Source organism: Primulina huaijiensis, chromosome 6, assembly GCF_012295235.1.
Source record: "Primulina huaijiensis isolate GDHJ02 chromosome 6, ASM1229523v2, whole genome shotgun sequence".
Taxonomy (NCBI): domain Eukaryota; kingdom Viridiplantae; phylum Streptophyta; class Magnoliopsida; order Lamiales; family Gesneriaceae; genus Primulina; species Primulina huaijiensis.
The window spans coordinates 16,446,432-16,468,566 of NC_133311.1; the positions used below are offsets into that span (position 1 = coordinate 16,446,432).

Genomic DNA, 22,135 nt, shown 5'->3' on the forward strand with positions numbered 1-22,135 from the left:
TATATTTAAATTTTTGTTAGCGTTTTATCTGTTATATTTATAGCCAGTCTATAATTTGAGTGTTATGAAGGGCTCCCCTTTCTATCACTATGTAGTGAGCTGTGTCGGGACAAAAATTGTCTGGACTTGCAACTATTTATTTTCAAGACAACACGATACAGATTTGCACAGTCCAAAAAATTAAAAATACATACAACATATTTGGGTCGAGTTAATTTTAATTGATCACCAAACCCGTGCATGTAGAAAACTCTAAATAATTTCATCATATTTTAATTTAATATTTTATCATCGAGTCATTCTTGCTTCAACCACCGGAGCCATGTCTACCTCACGGTTGTCTCTCTCCACGTTTCCATGCCATCCTGAAACCAATATAAGTAAAACAATTATTCAAAAAAATTTATATATCCAAAGTAGTCTACAAACCACCACACACATCATTAAACCTGCAAGGTTTATGTAATTTTCAAACTTAAAGACACTGTCTCAAATTCACCAACCCGACCAAATCAGCTATATTTCTGTCTGTAATTATAATGGGTTTAAAGAGACTATAAATAATATTTAGAGGGAATAAAATAAAAGAGTTACCAATGGTCATATTGAATCCACGAGACTTGAGCTCTCGATACTCTTGGCACAGAGCACAATTTTCACAGAAGCAGTGAACCAGACAATTCCCACATAGAGATCCATGCAACGAGTAATTTTGTCTCAGTTTTGACCGATAGAAACATGAATAGAAGCAAGGGCATCCCGTCACACACGCTATCACTGTGTATAAAGCTCCACTCTGCCCACACGCTGCACCAAAACTTTAAGTTATGAGTAGTTTCTTATTAGACGGATCGACACGAGATAAAATTAATTTTTTTTATAAGTCAAATCGAGATGTAGATTCGTTTTACAAAATTGACATATTACAGTTTGTATCAAATTACAAATCTATCCAATTCAATTTAGAAATCCATTCGATCAACGATTAACAAATAATTGACATCCAATTATTATTTTTTTTTAAAAAAAAAAGACAAATCAGATGCGGAACTTACAACTTGATCCTTGGTCAACAATCTCAGCAATTCGCCCGAAAGTAATACATGGGCACCAGCACGTAACACAACCTGATTTTGATCATTAAATTAAATCAAAACCAACAAATTATTTTTTTTAAAAAAAAAAACAAAAGAATTAGGAGAATCCTAGCTAATTAATTGGTAGGTATATATGAAATGAACCAAATTACTTACAGTTTTCAACATCTGAGAAGCAATCGAACAGGCCAGTAGACCAGGGGACTTGAGGTTTAGGAGGCCGGGGCTGGCTGTCCGTTTCGGAGTAAAACGAACTTATTGGACTCCCTTTCGCCGTGATATCCGCTGATACGGCGCCGTCCGAGAATTTCTGGTGCTCGCTTGAGTTTGAAGAATACATATATAATTGATGGGATCAATCAAAATTATTGCTAGGCAGGCAAGAAAGTAGAACCAATAATGGTCTGTAAGTGGATAAGAATTTTAGCCTTCAGATTGATAATTATATGCAATAAGTAAATATGTGTTTGTCGATGTGATATAAACTACAAAATGGGAGTGATTCTAGGTTCTAAAGATCAACCCTTGTGCGTGTGATGACCGCAGAATTCAATTTGATTGCAAGAGCTGGGAAATTTCTCGTCAGCCGGGGCACACTATAGCGCATTATATGCCTGTTGGACCACAAAGGAATTTTAGTTGAATACCAACTTTATATATACTAAATCTGATAATAATATCAAAATAATAATAACAAAATAGTTTTTCTATTTCTATAAAAATTGATATTTTTTTATAAGTTGGGTTGAGTCGGCTACTATCTCACAAAATTAAGTCGTACGACAGTTTCACAAAATTTTTTCTTTCATGTCTTAATATAACAAAGCTTGACAAAATGAAGTAGTTGATTAATTGTCTCTCTTAAGATGAGAATCACAATGTCTAAGTTTTTTTTTGGTCCATAAATTACCATCTTTCTCATTTTCGATATTTAAATCGCATAGGGTAGGAGTTCTCTATAACGAAAATGCAATTTGGCTGGCATAAAAAAGCTTGGGATGAGATATCGGGTACGAGATTCGATTATAACAAACTCATCGTGTTTTGCTTGTTAATTTCTATTTGCATTTTTTATTTCACATAAATAACACATTCTTTAATCAAGAAGGAAAATCAATTTAATTTACATTTTGGCCAAACCTTAATTTTTGGAATGAAGGAAAAATGAAGTTTTGTGGGATTTTGGATTTGAAGATAGCATTTTTAGTGTTTGGAATGATGTGACTTCGAAATTGAATTGATATTTGATGGAATTCGATTAGATTTGTCTTCACTAAATGAAATTCTTAAAAATTGAAGATATTTCACGAGATTTTTTGGGATTTGAGGCATAGAATTAAAAAAAATAATTTAATGTTATTTTGGTATATTTAGCTAAAAAAATTTATATTCTTTTTTCAAATTTATTAAAATATGATGTTCCTGAAACTATGTACATTAAATTCACATTATTTATTTTTATTATTATTATTGCAAATTTATGTAAAATTCATATAAAATATTTTTATACTTAAAATTTCTATAAGTTATTGAAAACTTTATTTTAATTTTAAGAATTTAATTTTTTTTAGTCCAAACCTCATGTTGAACTTTTTTTTTTATTAATTCTTAAAAATTATTTAATAACAATATGGTTTTTTCTTGTTATTTTTCAAGAATTATTAAAAAAATATATAAATATTTACGTAATATTATTAATAAGAAATATATGTAAAAAATAAACGATATATAATATTTTTTTTACGTTAAAAAATATTATTTTAACTCGGATTCATCCAAATCGAATTCTAATTCCAAAATCAAAAAGAAAAAAGTTCTCCCTAGTTAATATTTCATTCAAAAAGTGAAATAATTAAAGGCTCAAGAAAGCAATCCACTTTCTTAACACTAATATAGTTAAACTTCTTCTCTTAACCTTAAACATAGATCTTACTTTTCGTGAATCTCCAAAGAATTATGAAGGTAATATTTACATATGTTTTTCCTTTTTCGAAAAATCTTTAGATGAAAATTTGTTTGTATAGGTTAAATCGGTCAATTATACTTTTCAGGAAGACATAGGAGAGTATTCAATGGAGCAGATTTATTAACTTTTAATAACTTTGGTAGTTTTTAAAAGTCTAGAGGTATTCAATTAAAACTTTCACTTACTCTATAGAAGTCTAGTGATATTCAAAATAGAGTTTCGTAGAGTTTTAAAAAGTCAAGTGGTATTCTACATTGACTTATAAAAACTCTATAGGTATTCAAATTTTCAATAGACTTTTAATTACTTCATGAAATTCATTAACATACAAACATTAATGCCTAAGATACAATTATATAGTATCAAAAATTGTATTTGGTTCAACCCAAAATTTTGGATAGATTTTTAAAACTTCTAACCCATATACAAACTATTTATTTCTCTCTCTGTCGCTTCACATCACATCTCTTCTTATCTTCTCTCCTCTTATCTATCGCTATCACTCTCTCAAATTTTCGAAATATATCTCTATATATATTTTCATATTTTCTTTTCAAAATTTTCATTTTTGACTGATTGTTAATTTAATAATTTTTTATTTTAATATAATAAAAAATTTTGAAAAAATTATTAAAAGTTATCAAAATTGTGAATTGAATACAGCTGATATAATTTAATATATATTCATTAAATTACAACAAAAGAGAATATAATCTTAAGAAATAATAATATAAAAATAAGCCAAGTTTCGAAGTGTTATTTCACCTTTTATGTTCCAAAAAAGGAATGAAAAATACTATGAAACTCAAGAACACCATCAGTAGCGAAAGCTGAGAGATGGGAATTTGCTTAATCCTCTTCCCCGATGAGCATCATCAACAAATTCAATCCACCAACGATAATAATTCCATTTCCAAGAAAAAAGCCATCAATTTCAATCTCTTTCCTCCATCCTTTTCGCTCCCATCATCCCTTAAAAGCACCAAGTCAGCGAATCTACTGTACAAAGCGCAGTATGCAATCTCCATCTGCGCTCTGCTTATGTTCACAATCCTCCTCCTTTTCATCATTTCCACCCTGCCTTCCACCACCACAACTACCGCCACACGGGACTACCACCAATCCAGAAGGCAGTTGAACGTGGTTTCTTCTTCGGGACGGAATTCATCAACGCACGCATTGCAGGGGATGGGCACTTTGTACAGAAGAGGCACGCGAGCTATGAACGACCTCATTGTCGCGCATGCAGTTGAGTCCCTCACTTCGCATGAGTTTCGATTGTTCCTCAGGTTGCTGCAAAGGTCTGGTACGACTTCCAAATCGGATCTACTGTTCGTTTTCCCATCAAAATCATCCGTTTTCGATCGCGCAATTCGAGAAGAAATCGACTACTTCATGAAACTTGTGGATCAGTACAATACTAATACCACGCTATCAAACAATTACAGCTCTTCTTTTTCGAGTTTTAAATCGACCCATTTCGTGAAAAAGATCGATAAATCGAAACATACAGGGGAGCCCATCTGGGGACGAAGAACCCGCAGCAATCTCAGCGAGGTGGACAGCGCTGAGTCCAGGCGACTGAGCTACGGGTCGGTTGTTGGCTTCGATGTGGAGGAGCTTGATCCGGAGAACTCGTTATCCGGGTTCTTGGATCACATTCCTATGAGCTTAAGAAGATGGGCTTGCTACCCGATGATACTCGGTCGTGTCAGAAGAAATTTCAAGCATGTCACATTAGTGGACATGAAAGAAGTGCTGTTGCTCGACGACCCATTCGACAAAATTCGAGGCACGGCTATGGATTCAGTTCTGGTAATCACGCAATCAAGCAACGAGAAGCACGGGAGAAGGAATTTAAACAAAGCCCAAAAACTGGTGACTCCAACAATCATCATCGGCGGAGACAGAGGAGTCCGGAGACTCTCCGACCTGATGTTGACGGAAATTGTGAGGACATCGATTCAAAAGAAGAGGAGAAACTCGGAGACCGAGTCGGCACTGTTCAATCAACTCGTTGTGAATCCTTTCGTCTTACAGAAGGTGAAGCTGATAGCGTCAACTGAGTCGATACCCGAGTCGATTTCCAAGGCAAATCATGGTATGGTGAAGCGTCGTGGCAACGCTAACGTGGATGTTAATTATATTTTAATGAAGCTTATCTGTTCGTTTCAGGTAGAGTCCACGGTTTATAGCGATTGCTATACCTATGTGGACACATGAACACCATTCAAGTTTTTTTTAATAATAATTTTATAGAATGTTGTAGAATCTTGTTCATAATACAGTTGAATAAACTGGCATAGCCCTTTTTTTTTTAATGTTTTTCTATTCCTTTCTTAATTGTATAGAGATTTTTATGTGATTATGTAAAAAATTAATGTTGATTGAGCAATCGAAACATAATATAATATTTAAGTTGTTCGATTTTAAAAAATGAATTTTGTTATGGAAAATAGAATCCATCATATTAATTGACGATTTCTTTGTTATGACTAAGAAGTTTAAGACATTTTGCAGTTTGTGTTGGCACTCAAACGAAAGAGAAAATGGAATTTATATAATTAAAATAACTATTTTCTCTTGAAATGGTTTAAGACATTTGGCAGTTCGTGTCTATGGCAAATTAATCGACAATATAATAATTAATACATCCATATCTTATCTTTACTCATTATTATTATTGAATTTTTTGGGCCAACGCATCCCTCAAAATTTATATGTAATATTTATTAAATACTTGGAAATGTCAAAAAAAAAAAAAGATAAATATTGATTGAGAGTGAGCAGTCATGTGTGAAATGTGAGGCAACGACGCCTATTGATCGAGCCCACGTATTTAAAGCCTTCTCACACTCGCTTTCGTAAAGGCCAACTGGCCGGATTGAATATGGATCATTTGCTTTTATTACTTTCTTTTATATATTATTATTTATTTTTTAATCATGAAAATACCCTTCATTGACATATCAACGAGTAAATATTTACAGTATTATTTTTTAAAATCAAAGAAAACAGTGATATATTAACACACTGCCATCTTATATGAATTTCAAACTAATAATTACTCGATTTAAATGCTTTTTTTTTTAAAAAAAACCCCCTTGAATTCAATCACCATTATTCATGATGAATAAATTGTTTAAAAATAAAATAAAAATTTATGAATTTGAATTAAGTACATCATTCAACCAAATAGTTTCTCATTTAACAAGACATCTACAAGCCCCACAAAAATTGAAATTAGAGTATTCTCATATTGTGGGGGAGGAGACCTGTTCCATCATCCAATAATCGTTTTAGTGGACTTGATTCGGGTATCGATGGTATTGGATGACAAGATAACAAAATCCAACCCATGAGGGATTATANTCCTAATTAGTCCAACATTTGCAACGATTTTTCTATTTGATCATCTCATTTTTGTGCATTATTCGATACCTGAGATTGTTGGGTTAAACATGAATGAGCGAGAGCAGTACTGACATAGATGACCTCTTGAGAAATTCTCGTGCGTCAAACTGCTGACGTTCCACCGCTTGATGTGGTTGACTAGATGAACCGTAAAAGAGTTACGTCAGATCTTAATAGGATACTATTGTCTCTGTTATGACATGACCAATGCTAAAGAAATGGTCAGAATGATCTCTAAAAGATATGAGACAACAACAACAGATAGACACGCGCTTCCCCGAACTCAGGGGTCTAACAGCCCGAATCACTAGCACCTAAGTAGGTGCACTCCACGTTACCACGAGTATAAGAAAATAAAATTATGTCTTAGTTAATAGCTATATCTGTTAGCATAGTGGTAAGTGCTTGATCCTAACATGAATTATATATTTTTCGTATATGAAAATGTTAAGAATAAAAAAATGCAAAGGGTATGTATAAATTTTTTAAAAAATATTTAAACGAGGTTATATATGAAACTAATGTAACATTTGGATGGAGGATTTAAGTTGAAGGGAAAGATTTGATTTGAAAAAAAAAATTGAATAATGAATTTCAAATGAAAAATATGTAGGTGTATTTAAAATTTATTTAGAAGATATTTAACTTGATCTAAAGCAGATTTGAATTTTTTATATCTACAGAATTTGAGAAATTAGAATATATCATTTCAAATTTACCCATTCAAAAACAATCAAAGTTTCATTACAAAAGATTGTATAATTATAACAAAAAAAATTAAAATTAAAATTGATGGGGATTGTCACGCCCCGAGACCAATACGTGTGATACAAACATCATTTAACAATCACAAAAATCGTAAAATAACAAGTCTTGTAGTACAATATAAACCAAAACCAGACTATTTCATAAATAAATTGTCTTCACAACAAAAATTCCCAAAACTAAAATAAAATTTTGAAAGCGTGTTACAACTTGAAAAATCAGATAACGATACTAAAATTAAACTAAGTGCAAAAGTCTCGAGTTATTATTTATCACTAGCCTATAACATATATTTCTCATCCTCCTCTACTTGTTTTTCGTTCTTATATGAGAAAATAGAGTAAAGGTGAGAGCTTGAGGAAACACTCAACAAGCGGAGATGATCGGTGCACAATATATACAATTACATAACTTTCGAATATCAAGAATACCAAGACAAGGCATATGACAACAGATCACAAATGTATAACACTGATATTTCATGGTTTACTGATCAGTCTTCAATTCTTAGTCCTCTAAGGTGCAAGGCAACGATTTTCTTCCTAACGTATATGTGCCATGTAACGGTTTTATACTCATTATGTAGGTGGGTATATAACGGTTTCATACCCTTACCAGTTCTATACCCAGCGCATAGAGGTCATATAACGGTTTTATACTCATTGTGTAGGGATCATATAATGATTTTATACCTACCATATTGGTGTCATATAACGGTTTTATCGTGTACAAATTCTCAGTATTTAAAATAGAAGATTTGAAAATTAGAGGGGCTTTACATCATTTCTCTTTATTGGAAGTTACTTCTCCAAATTTGAGTTGACTTGGTTTTCGAAAAGGTGAGGATGTTGCTTGCGCATTTTCTCATTCATTTCCTAGATGACTTCTTTCTCAATATGATTGGACCTTGATATATGGAATAGTTATCTGCCTTAGTACTTGGTCCTTTGTATCCACAATCTAAATAAGAACTTCTTGGTACTTCAATTCCTCATTTGAATGTCCTATGATCTAGAGTAGTTCGGTTTTTAGAATATGACTTGGGTCCAAAATATATTTCCATAGCTGTGAAACGTGGAAAACATTGTCAATCCTAGACATGTTTGGTGGTAGTTTTAGTCTTTATGCCAATGTTCTCAATTTCTCAAGAATCTCGAAAAAGGTCCTACATATCGAAGGTTCGGTTTCCCATCCTTACTGAATCGAACAACTCTTTTCATTTGTGAGATTCTTACATAGGCCTTTTGCCAACTTCGAATTCCACTGGTCTCATTTTTAGATCGGCCTAACTCTTCAGTTGATCTTGAGCAGTTTTGAATTTTTCGTTAATGATAGCTATTTTTTCCACTGTCTCTTGTATAAGTTCGGTCCAGTGATAGTCTTTTGCCCTAACTCATCCCATTATAGTGGTAATTGACACATTTGCCCAAATAGAGCCTCTTATGGCATCATTCTAATACTATTGTAGTCATTATCGTTATAAGCAAACTCTATTAAATATATACATGTTCAGTCCAAATTATATTGAAGTCTAGGGTGCAAGCCCTCCAAGGTTTGGATCGTTATCTCTGTTTGACTATCAGTTTGAGGGTGATAAGTTGTACTAAGAGTCTCCTAACTTTTTGGAAGTTTTTCCAAAATCGAGATACAAATCTCGGATCTCTATACGACAAGATTTTAGCCGGAACTCTATGTAGCCACACAATGTTGTCCATGTACATGGCATCTAGCTTATTCAGATTATCATTTATGCGAACGAGTGGAAAGTGTGTAGATATTTGTAAGTCTATTTACGAATACCCGTATTTCATCATGAATTTTTCTTGAATTGAGCAAGCTAATTATAAAATCAATGGAAATATGCTCTCACTTTTATTATGAGATTTCCAGAGATTGGAGTATTCCTCTGGTCCGTTGTTGTTCAGCTTCGACTTGCTGATATACTTGACATTTAGAGATAAATTATGCTACATCATTCTTCATTCTGCTCCACAAGAATTTTTCTATAGATCTCTATACATATTTGTACCATTAAGGTCGACTGAAAATTTCTACTTATGTGCTTCAAACATCACTTATTGTCGAATGTTATCAATATCTGGTATGCACAATCGTCCGTTTATCCACAAAACTCCACTATCATCAATACGAAGATATGAATACTTTCCTTCTTTAACTTGTTCTTTAAGTTTTGTCAAATTGGGATCTCAATTCTTTCTTAGCTTAATACTTTCTTGAAGGCACGGTTGCAATGATAACGAAGTTATAATCTTCTTACCCATGTTTTTCCGAATTACAGGGTCAGATACCTTGTTCTCTTTACTGGATGGCCGCTTATCATTAAGTCATAATCTTTCAATAATTCAATCAATCGTCTATGTCTCATGTTCAATTATTTATGCGTGAACAGTACTATAGGCTCTGATGCTCCGTGAAGATCTCACACTTAGCGCCGGAAAAGGTAATGGCTACAAATTTTTAAGGCAAAAACCAATGTGGCTAACTCGAGATCGAAAGTTGGGTAGTTTTGCTCGTACGGTTTCAATTGTCTTGATGCACAAGCAATTACCATTCCTTCTAGCATGAGCGCTCATCTCAGACCTTCCTTTGGCTCATTGCTGTAAGTGGAAAAATCCTTGCATTCATGAGGCAGCATTATCACTCGTGGAGTTGTACTTTTCTTCTTCAAGGTTTCAAATCTTTTCTCACAATCTTCGATCCAGTTAAATTTAGAGTTTTTTCGTCTGAGTTTTGTAACCGCTTCACTATCGAAGAAAAAACCTTCGATGAATTTCGTAATAGTCTACTAATCCTAAGAAGTTTCGAATTTTTGTCATCGTCCTCGGTCTTGGCCAGTCGGTGATTGCCTATAATTTCTTGTGATATATTGACACCCCTACTGCTAAGATGATGAGTCCCAAGAAGGTAACATTCTTTAACCAAAATTCTAATTACTTGAATTTGTCGTTCAATTTTGCTCCTTAATGTTTGGAGTGCGAGACAAAAGTTTTCTTTGTGGCCTTCTTCACTTTGAGAATAAACGAAATAATTTACTATATATATGGAGATTTGAATTTTATTTTGATAAATGAAGATTATAATATTATCTTGTAATTCACTCATCTTGATACATGTTCATCAATTTCGAAATTTATTCATCTATCTAATTTAATTTCAAATTCTTTTATTAAAAAAATTTTAAATTATATGACACAATCTAATACAACTCAAATATTAGTAGTACAAATTCTCAGTATTTGAAAAGAGGGTTTGAAAATTAATTGTGGGTTTTATAGGGCTATTTTGGTCTTTTCGAGGGTTTTTGATTGTGTGTTGCGCGAGACTTTTATATTAATTATTATTATTATTATTATTATTATTATTACGATAGAGTCCCGGAGAGTTAATGATATGAACAAAAGTCCAAGTTGCTTTGGGTGACAACAGGTTTTAATTAGCTCAACGGCATTTCGAAACTTGATTTTTTTTTTTTTTTTACTTTTATTCATTTTTATCATGGAAAGTGAATGTTGAAAAAAAGGATAAGAGGGTATATGTTAGTTAAGTTATAAGCTCAACATCTATTTTTTTATTCAATGTTATAATCTAATATATTTATAATTTATTTATTTTAATATTCGATATAAAATATTTATAACAATATATAATAAAAAAATGGAAAGTTTTCAAAAAATCATATTCCTTCAATAATTATTTTTTTTGTAATAATTTCATATAAAATTTAAAATTCAACAATCTTTTTAAATTTAACTTGTAAATAAATTTTTTAACGAGGGCTTGTTACAGATACTCGAAAACCTAAAAAATAAATTCGAACAACTCTTATATAGTTATATTCTCCTATCATTCTTCTTTATTTTGCCAAAAATCTCTTTACATATTAAAGATCATAATCCCATTTGGAATTTTACCTTCAAAACAAATATCATATTGAGTTAAAATAATGACATCCACAATGTTTATCCGAGTTTGTGTAATATATGAGTGTTGACAAAAAATTCTGTGTTTAATTCTTACTATCAAAACTTTTTCAACCGAGTCTATGGTATAAGACTCTGGTTCATTTTTAGCTGATTAAATTTTTTTTTTTGGAAACCAAATTTGATCGAAATTACCAGAGAATTAAGTGAATGTGTATTTTGATCCAAATTAAAGTCATATTTTGCGTGAAACGTTTAAAGCAAGCATGATTGCATGAACTAGCTAGGTTTCATCATACTGCTCACTAACAGGGTGGGAATTAAGATCCAAACCCGTATTCTTTTTTTGCTTCGGTTCCTTCTTAACTCCGGCGAAGTCCTCCTGTTCGAAGGACGGACTCCAAGGCGCCGCCGCCCACTCACGGCTCCCACGCTCCTTGAAATACTTGACGGCCACATGTATTCTCCTCAATATTGCGAAGAACTCCTCCACTTCCTCATCCGCCGGCTCCGCCACCTTGACCCCTCCGACCTCTTCTACCATTGCTTTACCTTTCTTCTCCTGATTTTCTCCGTCCTCCTCCGCCCGCTTTCTTTTCTCAACTTCCATAGAAAAAGCTAGTTTTTTTTTAAACACTATATAGAGAAGTTTTTGTTTGTTTTGATTTTGTGATATATTTGATTAAGGATTGAATGAAGCAAACGTACGATTTAATTCGTTGATTTAAAGAATGCACCGTGCTGGGAAAACGTGGAGTTGATGTAAGACCAAGATGTTGGTGACATCATCAGATGACGTATGTGTTGATGACGTCAGGATGGTGATGCCGCAGCCTCATAGAAAATCTCGAGGGAACAGTTTATGCCGTAGAAGCATAAAAGCTGAAAAGAATTAAGATGCATTGCGTAATTATATGACATCATCATACTTAATTACTTTTATATTATATAAAATTGAATTTCTAATATAATTCGTATCATTCGATAATTGTTATAATTTATAGTATTTTTTGGCATATAAAATTAGAAGAGAAAAGGAAAGGGACAAGAGATGAAATAGGCTTTAGAGTGATCAATTAATTCAAATTTTTTTTTATATTTTTTCTGTTAAGTAACAATTTTTAATCTATTTATTTTAATTAAAAATTATCATAATAATATATTTTTGGAATAAATAATTAATGATCTTGAAAAAAAACATCTTTTTACGTGGAATAAATTAAATTATTGTATGTTGTTTAAAGAAACGTGAGGGTATGTTTTCCTTTTAATAATATATAATTTACATAATAAAATATATATATATTTGAAGACATCTAGCTACTAGCAGAATAAAATATAAAAAGACCGGAGTGTTATTGACTGCGGATAATTTGAAAATTTTAATCAAATAAGTGGCTTCAAGGAAAAGAAAGATAAAAATTAAATTGTTAGAATTCAATTTTATTTATTTCTACTCAAAATTCTAAACATTCGAAACAACGATTTCTTCAAATTTCTCAAGTAAATAACTATTTTCTAGTTCAAGCCAACCATCTAAAACATGATTAAGAGAAAATCACAATGTTCGTATGTAATTTGCATTTTTTTAAATTTTTTCATATTAATGATGAATTTGTAATTTTAATCATGAAATTTATATGTTTTTTTTTCATTTATGGTCACGATACGGTGAATTTTCGTTTTTAGTCTTGTAATTATATATTGTTTTTATTTTAAACATTTTAACTTGTATGTTTTTTTCGTTTTTTGATAATTTTTTGACGGAAAACCTAATGTGTCCGTTCAAGATCGTAACAAAAGTGAAAAAATACAAATTATATGACTAAAATAAATATTTATCATAAAAAAATTAAAAAATAAATACAAATTATAGAATTAAAAATACAAATTCACAGTTAACATAACCAAAATTGAGATAAAAAATTCTAATTTCAGGACAAAAATTGTATCTTTCTCCGCGATTAATAAACAATCCTATGTTGGTATTTTATTGCACAATTTCACTTTACATTAGATATCACATAAATTCACAAAATTTATATCAAAACAATTTAGCTACAATCCATGGATTGATATGGTTCTCCTATAATTTTAAATAAATTTATATTTAAATTATTTGAAATTACTAAATAGTTTCATATGTGACGATCATGAGTTATCTCAATCTTGAGTCTCGTGTCCTCATAGGTTTTTTCATACTTTATTATTCATAACATTATCTCATCTAGCTAGGTCGAACTGTCTATGTGGGCAAGACTCTTGCTACAAACTCGTTACTAGTGTTTCATATTCCAGCATAGTATGAACTTTTTCCTCTAATGTTTATTTAATTGTGTTTTTATTATAAAAATAGGAGAAAATTTCAAGTTGAACTCTTAAAAGGCCAAAATTGAGGATGTAATAAATTGGTAATTTAATTTTAGGTGTATTTTTTTGAATAAGTTGGTTAACTTTACTTCTAAGAAATTTTATATCATAAAAACCATTCATATTTATTAACATAAATTAAGTTATACTAATATTACTGAATATTTTATAAAAATTTCGAATCAATACCGTAGTTATTTATATTGAAACGAAGGTTACTTTTGATATTGATACAAAGTTTGGTAGTGGCATATTTGATATTTCGAAGAATCGCAAATTCATGATATTTCAATAGAGTCATCCTCTGGCCCTATGTATATTCATATATACTATTAATAAAAAAGAAAGATGTTAATAGTATTGTCATGAAGTTTTTTTTTATTTTTTATTTATACTATTAATAAAAAAGAGATTAATAGTAACTACTTTTGATGATGTTTTTTTTTTATTTTTAAATTGGTCTTAATTTGCTTTTACTATTAAAAATGTGTTAGCTTTGTCATACAATGTACTTGTGACTTAGTGGATGAATTGTTGCTTTCTTAAGTCTTGAGTTCAATCCATACTTTAGAGTATTTTTTTTTAAAAAAAATCAATATTTCAAAATTGGAGTTCGATCATCATTATTTTTCACAATTATGTTATGATCTTCGTTTAAATGTAACCAAATTAATTATTAAAAAAATTATACAAATGCATAATAAATCTCAATTCATCGAAAATATAATTATATAAATCCAAATCTCAAATAAAATATTTTGATGGAAACACACTGTTGCTAAACGCAGATTCCTCCTGCACACCAAAAGCTCCACTTGCTAACCCGAATCCGGGACATTACAGGCATCAGTTTCATTAACCGGGTCAGAGTTAAGATCCAAATCCGGTTTAACACTCCCCCCCTCCACCGTACCAAAATCTTCCCTTTCCAGTAACGGAATCCACGATGCCGCCGTTAGCTGACGGCCGTTCCGCTTCTTAAAGTATTCCAACGCCACCTTCATTCTCTTCGCCATGACGAAGAACTCTTCCACCTCCTCGTCTGCCGGCACTTCCACCTTGACACTGTCGTCTCCTTGCCGCACCTTCCCTTTCTTCCGGTCAGCTGCTTCTCCGTCATCCACCCGTTTTCTCTTCTCAAATTGCATTAGTTATGATGTATCTGAAACCTGGGATGAATGAAATCGCAATTTGTTCAAAATGTTTTTGCCAACATTAAATAATTTGAAGGGGTTGAGGGGAATTGAGACAAAATATATTTGCTAAATAAAAAATTAAATATACCATGTGAAATTAGGGGGTGGTTACCACGAAATTTGTTCCGAGAGCTTACGTCATCTCGTCCGCGTTTGATGACGTCATAGTACAGCAAAGTAAATATTCCTGGTTTGAGTGATCAATTGCCAACCAATAATTTGGGTCTAATAAAAGGACAAAAATTGACGTTGATCCCCCAATCTATTTATTCCATTCAAATAATAAAATTAACAAAAATATAGAGAATAATATCTCGGACAATTTATCATTTTTATATCTATATTTATGTATGATATCATTAGTTGTGAGAATTTTTATTTATTATTGTTTTTTAAATATACATAATTAATGTGTTCTTCGATCTTCAAAAGCTTCATTGAATCACAAAAAAATTTAACCACCTCTAATCTTCCTAATTAGTGTGTATATATATATATATATATATATGATAATGATGTGACGTTGATGTATGCATTAGCATATCAATTTTTTCGATTAAAAAAAACTAAGATTGCAAAAAATAAAGAGACACGAGATTAAGATAAAAATTTGATAACATAACAGATCAAAATTAGGAAAAGAAAAAATACATGGAAAAAATTGCAATTTTCTCTTGCAGAAAGTCTTAACTTAATTGGCAAGTAAGTCAACACAATAATAGTGCATGAATCTAGGAGATGTGCTTGCTCGGCAACCTTTCCCCGATTGTGATATGTGACTGAAAAGATGTGCTTGCTCGGCAACCTTTCCAAACAATTTCCATATTTCCATCAAGTGAATGGAAGACTTCTCGTGGTGCAGTCGTTGTCAGATGGTAGCAACCCAGTAACATTTATTGATAAAAAAATTTGTAGTAAGAAACAAAATAAATATACTTCAACGTTATTGCATAAATATAAATAATTTTTCAAAATTTTATTTGTGAACTCATTTCATATTTTCCTATAAAATCTTTGTTTTGTATGTTTAATTTTTCATTACCACAACACGAAATAATCGGTTATTATATTACACTATAATATATTAGTTTTTAAAATTTTAAATAGCCATGACTCGTATGATAGCAAAAATCACCTTGAAAAACATATACAAATCCATCTTCGCAGCCCAATCAGATCTACAGGCCCACTGTTGAGTGGACCAAACTTTGATTACCATCTTTAATTGGCCCACTAATCTTCAGGCCCACTCAAATTGAGTGACTAAAATTGTGAACGAGGGAATCCGTTTCAATTATCATAATCAGTAATGCGTGCATTACTTAAAAATCAAGACAACGAAAACCCAATTTATCAAATAATTTGTGCAATCATTTATTTCAATTGACAAAATTGTTCTTTAATTTCAATATTTGGGAGAAAGATTTATATTGAAAATATAAAAAGATCTTTATTTTTTATATTTGATGGAAATATTTATATTTTAAACATAAAGGGGTAAAAATTATTTTTTTTTTTTATTTTATTTGAGGGTGCTATATGTCAAAATTATAATTTAATGATGTAGTGTGCCAAAATTTAGTACAATAGAAGGTGTATGTTGCCAAATATCCTAATTATTATTGGTAATTGTGAATGCATAAAAAAAATTGGTTGTATATTTAATGATCCGTATAACATATATATATATATATATATATATTTTTTGGAAAAAGAAGGATAAAANTGTTTTTTTAAAGAAACAGAGCAAAAACTTGTGTGAGACGGTCTCACGTGTCGTATTTTGTGAGACAGATCATTATTTTGGGTTATCCATAAAAAAATATTACTTTTTATTTAAGGGCATTACTTTTTATTGTGAATATTAGTAGGCTTGACCCGTCTCATATATTAGGATCCGTGAGACGATCTCACATGAGACTCACTCAAGAAACAGAGACAGAAAACCTTAAAAAATCATGGTAACTCTAGAAAATATTACTCGTTAATTTTAAAAAGTTATAAATTTTGATTTAATAAACAATATTGTAAAAATATATAGTAATAAATTTGTAATTTATTTACAACAGTCATATCTCCTCAAAATTTTTTTTAAAAAAAATTATCTAAATTCTTTCTCCATTATCTAAACTTTTGCTTTTTTAGTTGATTATATAAATCATAAACTTAGTTAACACAAAAGATTATGATTGTGTGTATCGCATTCCAAACTACATAATATATATTAAAAAATTTACGCTTTATGATATTTTCAATCGAAATTTTGGTTAAAAAATAAATCGATTTATCTTGAACTTAAAAGATTTTTAATCAGATATAAAAACCTTTTTATTTAATTTTTCGAAACGATTATTATTACATAACAGAAGCTTGAAAATATTTTAAAATTTATTTAAACGATTAGAATTCTTTCGCACCTCGCAGTGGCACAACCGTGAATAATGGCAAAGGAAAGGCCCAAAATGGGCAAAACGAAAGATGAGCTGTAATCAGTCACCGGGTTTTCAGAATCGGCAGGTCTCGAATTCATCGCCTGCCAACAACACAAAGTCCAATCTGTAATATGTCACGTGACATCACTCTCCGCTGAAAAACCCAATTCAATCGGTAAGTGCTACCCACGCTCTGTAAACGCAGCTACAACAAAATGAAAAATAGACCCCATCATGATAATTTTTCATCGTATCAAATATATCATAAATAATTTTTTTAAAAATATATAAATCATAAATAATTTAAATTATATATTACTCATTAAATGATTTATAACATATATGAATTTTAAATGTCTAACTTGAAATTCTAATTATTATGAAAATGTATATAAATATAATATAAAACTACAAAAAAAACATAAATTTATGTAGTTTCGTTCAAACATAATAACGATGACATCTGTCAGTCGGTCACTGGGGACAGATTTAAGAGTTTCTTTTTTAAAAAAAACCATGAACCGGATTGTGAGGAGAGTGGCAAGAGTTTGGAGGACAAGCATCGCGATTTAAAAATAGTCGTATCAACATATCATGAAAAACATTTAAAAACATCGAAAGTAAATTTATAGTATTTTAGATTTTGTGTTTCTTAATAATCAGACATAAAACTCCCTATTAAATAATGTAAATCTGCATGAATTTTTATAATGTAGGGGTGAAATGTAATTTTTTTTAAAAAAATAAAAATATATAACCATATTAACGTTTTTTTATGAAATTTTATGCTTTTTGGACTTTTCATAAAAGGTGTTAAAACAATCAGGCCATTTAAAGATACACAAATTCTCTTGAGAGACGATCTCACGGATCAATTTCGTGGGTCGAATATCTTATTTGGGTCATCTATAAAAAAATATTTTTTTTTTATGCTAAAAATATTTCTTTTTATTGTGAATATCGATAGGGTTGACTTGTCTCGCAGATAAAAATTTGTGAGCTCGTCTCACATGAGATTTATACTTGAAGATAAAGCTAGAAACTCCTAAAATTAATAGAAAATCTCGATTTTGTTTTTTGAATTTGGAAAAAAATAATCTACTTTACAAATTTATTCGCTGCCAGTAGTAATTTAGGAATTCTTAAATCTAATCTAATCTAATCTAATTATATAAATATACCATGTACATACGGTGTACACCCGGTCCATTTTGACTGAAGAAAATTGGAGCAGAGGAAGTGGCAAAAGAAAAGTGAGGGTGAAAACAGACTTGGAGACAAAAGAAATCGGTATGCGTATTATAATGTTTTGTTTCATATTTTATTTAGATTTTAGACGCAATGCATGATATATCTGTTTTTTTTTAATGTAATTTTTTTTCTACTGAGATCTGCTTTTATGCTCAGTCAATGGTGGTTGTTGTGGAATTAAAGAAAAAACCAATTTGTTATTTAATAGTCCACGTTTTGCATTTTATATTATTCACATCGAGAAGCCGTAGTGATAGCATAATTTTTCATACCCTTTTTCGATAGTGGTAGAAGAGGTCTATGTCACTGGTTTTTCTGCTGAGATTTCGATAACACCACACCCTGATCTTTGTCATTTTGTATTCCGGCAAAGAAGGTTATAGCCATAGATTTCTAATCCATTTTCTGCACTCTTCGGGTCTTTTTTTTTTTTTTGAACTCTTTGTTTCTCTTATAAATAGGCGTTTTTGATCCAATTTTTTCTTTCCTGTTTGTGGTTCTTTTATCAAGAGTTGAGCAGAAGAGGAAGGGTTGATTGAGGTAAGGGAGGGTTAGGAGTGATAGATTTATGTCGGCAGGTTCTGATTCGGCTGTTGTGTTTGGGGCTCCGTTGAAGCTGGGTTTCTCATCAGTTTCTTCTTCATCTGCTCACCGCATGCGAAAATCTCTCTGCTGCAAACTCCAGCAGATCGCCTACCTTTTTCCCCCAACAGTTTCGATGCGTTTGAGGCCCAAAAGGTATACACCTTTCCCTCTTAAACCCTCGTGGGTTTTGGTTCTTAAATTATGTAATATGTTTGAGGTGATTTATGGCTGTTTTTGGGGTGGTTAAGCGCTGATCTGAAATGGGGTTTTGTTATTTTTTTTTTGGTTTTGTGTTGATTTTTTGTGGTTTTTTGTGATTGTGTTGCAGGACTTGTTCCGGAGTTGAGTGTTTTGGTGGTTATCACATAAATCGGCTATTCCATCTCCTTTTGTTCTTCAGAGGTTTTCGTACTTAGAAAAACTCCTTGATTGAAGTCTTTTTGTTTTGCTTGAGACCTATTTTTGTTTGCCTATTGTTGTTTTTTAGTTTGGTGACTTATAAATTTTGAGGGTATTCTTTATTGAGGGGTTATTTAGTGATTTGAAGTAAGGTAAAAATGCCGGAACCTCACAAAACAAATTCATCGAATCAAGAATCTGTTATCAGAAAGTTGAGGAACAAGTTTGAACCCATCCGAACCTTGAGGAAAGTGGTGATTGTTTGTGATGACCCGGATGCTACCGATTCATCTGATGATGAGGGAGCCAGTAAGACTAAGGTTAAGAGGTTTATCCGCGAAGTCTGTTTCCCTGTTGAGGACTATAGTCAAGTGGGGAAAGTTGATGAATGGGAGAGGAACCCCAATAAGAAACGAGCTGCCCCGCTAATTGAGAGAACGTGTAGTCCGATAACCAGAAAATATAGAGGTGTTCGGCAGCGTAAATGGGGGAAATGGGCCGCGGAAATCCGTGATCCTATCAAGCAAAAACGAATCTGGTTAGGGACTTATAGTACTGCTGAGGAGGCGTCAAAAGCATATGAAAACAAACGAATGGAATTCGAGGCTTTGGCTGTTAACACGGACTTTTCACTGCACAAGAGTTTGAATGATTCCAACAATGAAATTGTATCCTCTGTGGTGCTATCTAAGAATGGCGAGAACAAGAATTCAAATTATTTAAGTGCTTGTTCTGTGTTGCCAGTCTCCCGCACATCACCATCTTCTGTGCTTGAGTTGGATTCTTTGGGCTCAAGCTCAGGAGTCAGCCCTGAAAACGAGGATAAGATAGTTGTTGTTGTACCTGTGGACAAAAATGATTCAGAGAAGCTGTTAGCGGACTCTGGTGATGGTGGATTGGTGGGCAATAAATTGATGGCGCTGGCACAAATGGGTGCGGATATGGACTTGGCTTTTGAGCTCGATTCGTTCACTGAGTTTGATGATTTCGCCCCACCATTGGACAACATCCTTGATGAATTTGATGATCTTCCCATTTGTGGGTTCGATGATGGTGATCACCCTACCGCGTTGCCTGATTTTGACTTCGATTTTGAATTTGAGGCTTGCAATGAAGCCCTTGCTTGGATCGATGAAGTGACTACCCCGATGATGAACGGTGCACCCCTCAATATAGCATGCCCTAAGTTTTGCAGCTATTAGGACTATAATCTTTATCATATGTATCGGTATCTCTGAGCTAATTTAAGAAGAGTGTTCTTTCTCTCAAGGATCATACTTCTTAATTTTCTCGAGAGGCTTTTTCAATAATGAGTTTATTTATTTAGTTCATGAAGAGAGATTTTGTATCCATGCATATGAGATTTTGAAGAATCCTTTGGGTTTTCTTGTGCTATTGGAGCAGTCCAAAGGCGTCTTAAACTTGAAAGTGTTTTGTTTGTTTGGATTTGAGATATTATGAATTTCAAGTTTTGGCATCATCTTGTATCTTTGTTCTTATTTATTTTTTATGATTCAAATTGAATACAGAGATGGGAATCATGATGATGCTTGCGTTAAGAAAATTCGATCGATATGCATGCATGTAACGTATTTTGGCGTGTAAAGGGTTATTATCTTGCTAAAGATTGTATGCGAAATTTAAGATTTCTTTCAAAACAAATTTGCGGACGTATATAATCCAAACGCGATCTTTACATTATAGAGTTTTGCATTCGGGCAATTTGGACATTTGGCCTACGACCAAATCTGATAAATTGTTTCACCTTAATGGTAAAATACGAGAGATCGATGGTTTGGTCCAATGGTTTCACCGGAATTCTCTTTGTATTTACTCAAGTTCGAGTTTTCTCCGCTCATTAGATTAGGATATAAAAAAAAGGTAAAAATGAGATTTTTTCACAGGTTATTTTTGTGAGATAGATCTTCAACTCGATCTGGACCATGAAAAAATATTATTTTTTATGTTAAAAGTATTATTTTTATTTGTAAATATATCAGATCAATTCGTTTCACAAAAATAAATTTATTAGATCGTCTTACAAAAGATTTAACAAAAGATTTATTTATAGTAAAGTAAAAAGTTCAAGGATGTTTTACTTGATTACTGATTGTTGTTACCATTTTAAATCTTGTTTCTCTTCATTGGTTTTTATAGTTGGGATGGAAAGTTACATATTCCTAATACTTTGGTTCCACTTATGTAGGGTCCGCCCCTTGTTGTTTGAGTGAGTCTCATGTGAGACCGTCTCACACAAGTTTTTGCCTTTTTGTTTCGTTGCTTTATTACACTGTTTGAGGCTGCTGGTATACATTCAATGGACACATTCATTCCATTGAGTTGACCTGTAAGTGTCCTAATGGATTGTATACACAAATAATAATTGCGAATTTCACTTTTTTTTTATGCTCCTTATCGAAATCTACCCTTAGTATCATTTTAATTTATATCAAATCTATATGACTCGCACGCTGTTTTTACTAAATGTTATAGTTCGTGGTAATTGTGCAATTCAAATATTTTAAACTACATAGTATTCCAAGCGTCATGATTCAATCACTATACCTAACAAAGACAATTATTGAACCCCAACATTAATTTTAATAAATATTCATTCAAATAAACAAACATAGATATGAACCTTTAAATCCAGGACTGATTTAGCCTTTATTTATTTATTTAATTATTATTTACTAACTTATTATTTAGTAGTACACGG

The 22,135-nt window shown here is 31.8% G+C and overlaps 3 protein-coding genes across 4 annotated transcripts; 2 read left to right on the forward strand and 1 right to left on the reverse strand.

The window, feature by feature from the left end:
- Nucleotides 1–281: 281 nt before the first annotated feature.
- On the reverse strand, nucleotides 282–1,692 carry LOC140979287 (protein PLANT CADMIUM RESISTANCE 2-like). Of its 2 annotated transcripts, none has more exons than XM_073444631.1 (4): nucleotides 1,254–1,692; nucleotides 1,059–1,127; nucleotides 595–807; nucleotides 282–365 (listed from the first exon to the last, which is right to left on the reverse strand). In XM_073444631.1, exons 1-4 carry the CDS (start codon nucleotides 1,435–1,437, stop codon nucleotides 289–291), a joined length of 543 nt encoding a protein of 180 aa, XP_073300732.1. In that variant the 5' UTR covers nucleotides 1,438–1,692; the 3' UTR covers nucleotides 282–288. The 2 variants fall into 2 exon arrangements, with proteins under 2 accessions (XP_073300732.1, XP_073300731.1); XM_073444630.1 differs by having other exon boundaries at nucleotides 1,056–1,127; nucleotides 1,254–1,689.
- A 2,090-nt stretch (nucleotides 1,693–3,782) lies between these two features.
- On the forward strand, nucleotides 3,783–5,292 carry LOC140978693 (uncharacterized). Its single transcript, XM_073443897.1, has one exon. It carries the CDS (start codon nucleotides 3,901–3,903, stop codon nucleotides 5,284–5,286), a length of 1,386 nt encoding a protein of 461 aa, XP_073299998.1. The 5' UTR covers nucleotides 3,783–3,900; the 3' UTR covers nucleotides 5,287–5,292.
- Nucleotides 5,293–18,526: 13,234 nt separating this feature from the next.
- LOC140979745 (ethylene-responsive transcription factor ERF118-like) lies at nucleotides 18,527–20,900 on the forward strand. The gene is made up of 3 exons (XM_073445299.1): nucleotides 18,527–18,808; nucleotides 18,943–19,170; nucleotides 19,346–20,900. The coding sequence occupies exon 3, from the start codon at nucleotides 19,575–19,577 to the stop codon at nucleotides 20,616–20,618; it is 1,044 nt and encodes a 347-aa protein (XP_073301400.1). The 5' UTR covers nucleotides 18,527–18,808; nucleotides 18,943–19,170; nucleotides 19,346–19,574; the 3' UTR covers nucleotides 20,619–20,900.
- The last annotated feature ends 1,235 nt before the right edge of the window (nucleotides 20,901–22,135 follow it).